A 3,669-nucleotide genomic window follows, 5' to 3' on the forward strand; every position below is an offset into this window, starting at 1 on the left:
TGCATAGACAGAGAGCGGTTCCCCGGCTCCTAAGTGGTGGAGATAGGACTCAGGACCCAGCCAGTCGGGATCCAGGCCATCCTCTAACCACAATGTCCCCCATAAAGTGATATGAGGTGGAAAGAGGGTGGGGACCATGTACAGACTCAAGTTATTCTTGAAGTGGGAGGCAGCAGAAACGCCTCCGAACTCCTGAGCCAGGCAAACCTGGATTCTTCCTCACCGACTGTGTGGCCTGGGGCAAGTGACCTCACAGCTCGCGGCCTCAGGTCCCTGGGCTGGGAAGGGGCCGGGACCATACGTGTCTCACGGGGCGGTCCTCAAGGTGAAGGGGCAGTTCACAGCGCAGGGTGAACACAGGCCTGGACCCACATGGAGCTCTCCAAGGGGCGTAGCTATTATTACGAACCCAAAGGGTGGAATCGAGGACATGGTTTCATCTTCTCTGTGGGTGTTTGTTTATTCTTGTTTGGTTGGTTGGGGTTTTTTGTCCTATCAGGTTGCCTCAAATTGTAGCTCAGGCTGGTCCAGAGTGACAGCCAAGACGAGCCCTTTGTACCTAATGTCAGCGCTTCCCTGGCGCAAACGACAGCGGGGTCCTCTCCACCCACCCTCAGATTCACGCTCCCTCGCGGCCCCCCATTTGGCTGCAAGGTTCAGGGCTGAAGGCGCCCGGCAGCCCGGGCCCGGCTGCCCAGTCGGATGCCCGAGGTCAGGTCGCGCCGCCTCCGGGCGCCCGGCGGGCACCCTCTGCACCAGCGCTCGCTGCGCAGACAGACCACTCCGGAGCCCGGGGGACCCGCGCGACGTTCAGCTCTCGGAAGCCCGAGCCCAGGCGACATGCAGAGTTTGGGGGTTTCTGCGTCTCCTTTTCTCCCAATCACTGAAAAGAAGCCTGCTCTGGTTCCTCCTCTCAGCCAAACTTCCTCCCCGGCGCCTCCGGGGCTCTGCGCTCCCGCCGCCGCCGGGACCGCGGGGCGCGGGACGGCGCTGGAGAAGTGGCGCGGGCGGCCGTTTGCGCCCAGCCGCGCCCAAGTCCCGGCGGGAGGGAAGGATGCTCGGCGGCTCCTCGCGGCCCCCGGGGCGCCCCGACCCCCAGCCCGCGCGCCCCGGGAGCAGCTTACCTGACGGCGGTCGCTTCCTGCTCAGCCGGCTCACCGCGCGGTTAAACATCTCCGCGGGCGCCCGGGTGAGGAAGGGGGAGCGGCCCGGCCGCAGCTGAGCGAGAGGAAGGCGAGGAGGAGGAGGAGGAGGAGGAGGAGGCCGAGGAGGAGGAGGAGGAGGAGGCCGAGGAGAGGAGGAGCCGGCTCCGCGCCGCCCAGCCGCCCTCCCCACTAGACGCCGCGTGGCGCGCTCCGGGTGCCCTGCCCGCCCACCCGGCAGGGGCCTCGCAGTCCCGCCCAGGGGTGCCAGGGCGGGCCGGGGTGGACCCCGCTGACTCCCAACGCCGGGACCCGGCCCCGCGCCCCGGATGGAGATGCTCGCCCAGAAAGAGCCCGCGCCCCCGGGATTTAGGAACCCTGCCCAAGAGGTTCGCGCGCCCCGGGTCCCTTCGCCGCTCCTGGACTCGCGGAGATGCCGCCCCGGGCCCCGCCCGTCCGGCTCCCAACTCCAGCGTCCACCCCGGGGCGCCCTCTTCCTGCAGCCCCCAGACACGGCACGGCGCCGCGGGCGCACCGGCAGGCGTGCGCCTGGCAATCGGCATAACATGTGTCGATGCCTAACTTTTTACCCATTGGACCCGCCTCTTTATTTTCTGTGTTAGGATTACTGAATTCTCCGGGGAGGGGTGCTGCAGGAATTCCCCGCGGGGCGGCAAGCGGGGTCACCCCCAGGTTTCCGGACTGGGATGCGGAGGCCTCGCGGTTCTTCAAAACCTGGGTGCGGTCCGTGACCTTCGCTTCCCCGCCCCTACCCCACCCCCCACCCCCCCGCCGGGATCCTGGATCCTCGCGCTCCCGCGCGTGCCCACCTGGGGGCTTTGGGGGCGCTGGGCACACCCGCAAATGCCGGTGGGGCATCGCCAGGGTCCGAGCCGCGGTTCCCCCAAGAGGAATGAGCCGAGCCTTCGCGGGTGGGCGCCCTCTCCCCGGGGCGCACTGCGCCCGATGCTGCAAGTTGGGTGCCTTCTGCCCTTGGCCTTGAGGCTCCAGGGGCGGACCTCGGGGCAATTCTGTAGGAACCCCATGGGTTCCATCTCAGAGTGGTGCCTCTGCTTCGCACAGAGACTGGCCGGGGACACTGCTCTAACTTTGGGGACACGTGGCACGCCTTCCGGTAGAGCCTTTGCGCTCAGCGCTCGCCCGCGCTCCTTTCTGATTTTTTTCCTCTCCCGCCGCCAAGTCATCTGCTCAGCGCCCGTGTGCCGCACTCTGATCTATTATCTCGTTTCTTCTGCAAAACATCCCGAGAAGGCATGTCATTAGCCCCATTTTCTTGAGCAGTTGCTTTGCAAAGAATTGCCTTTCTGGCGAGTCTTATTTTTTTTCTCCTTGTGATCTGGCTTTGTCTCTAAATTGGACTTTATTTTTAGCTGGGCTAATTGCTATTTTTCTAAACCAATCCCCAGTCATTGCCCCCCCTATACCCCCCCCTTTCGCAATATTTTCTCTAGTTGGCACTTTCTTTTATATCTTCCATTCTGAGCTTCCCGTGCTGCTAATTTTTCCTCCCACCCTCTCAGTCCCGATTCACCCCATCTCTGGCCCTGGGGTTGCGTCTCATTTCTCTCGCTAGACTTCCCCTCACAGCCAGTTTCCTCTGAGTCTTTCTCAGCACGGTCCCTCTCTGCTCCTGGGAGAGGCTTTTCGGGTCCTGAAGGTTACAGGGGTTTGAGGCTGCAACTCCACGGTGATTAGGAAAAGGGTTAGAATCCAGCTCAAAAGCTCAACGTTTTCCTTTAAAACATTTTTATTAAACATTAAATGCACCCCCAAAAGTTAATAATATATGCAAAATGTCAAACCATGACAAAGCGAACCCTCCCTAAGCCCACCACCCATCGTCTCCAGGGGTACATCTTCCCATAATGAGGAGAACAGATGGGAGGAGGACGGAACAGCCCCTGGAGACCAGAGCAGTTGGGAGGCTAGAGCAGTCCTGAGCGGGGACGTGAAGGGGTCTGAGGCAGGGTGGGCTCAAGAGGTTCTTAGGAGGAAACCTGGTTTCGGTGGATTGTCACTCTCTAGTTGTGTGACCTGGCTAAATCCCGATCTTCCCAAGCTTCCGTTTCTGCATCTGCAAAGTAGGCTGGTAATAACTGTAGTTATTTGTATTCCTAGCACCAAGCCTGGTATAAGATGGCACAGAAAACTCATAGCCCCTGTTGTTAATTCTGTACTGTGTACGCTTCGTAAATGCCGGATGAGTATTTTGTCAAACTTGGGGCTGGAACCGCCCCCCCCCCCCCCCGCGCCCGTTTCCTTCTTGGGAGGAAAATGATAAATGATGGGGATGTGCCAGAATCCATGCCCATACTTCCCGGGACGAGGGGCAGCGCGGGCCGGGGTCAGAGTCTGAGCCGGCCCGAGCCCCAGCCCCGGCTCCGCCCACGTTCCAGCGAGCTCCGCCCCCGACCGCGCGCGCCCCGCCCACGTTCCTGCGAGCTCCGCCCACGTTCCAGCGAGCCCCGCCCCCGACCGCGCGCGCCCCGCCCACGTTCCAGCGAGC

At 62.3% G+C, this 3,669-nt stretch overlaps 1 protein-coding gene across 1 annotated transcript in view; it reads right to left on the reverse strand.

The window, feature by feature from the left end:
• RGS10 (regulator of G protein signaling 10) overlaps nt 1-1,224 on the reverse strand; it is a 37,757-nt gene extending 36,533 nt beyond the window's left edge. Inside the window, exon 1 of the mRNA XM_028149599.2 lies at nt 1,125-1,224. Within this exon, the coding sequence (XP_028005400.1) occupies nt 1,125-1,173 (49 nt within the window). The 5' untranslated portion in view covers nt 1,174-1,224. The remainder of the gene's footprint in view (nt 1-1,124) is intronic.
• Between the last annotated feature and the right edge of the window lie 2,445 nt (nt 1,225-3,669).

Source organism: Eptesicus fuscus, chromosome 17, assembly GCF_027574615.1.
Source record: "Eptesicus fuscus isolate TK198812 chromosome 17, DD_ASM_mEF_20220401, whole genome shotgun sequence".
NCBI lineage: Eukaryota > Metazoa > Chordata > Mammalia > Chiroptera > Vespertilionidae > Eptesicus > Eptesicus fuscus.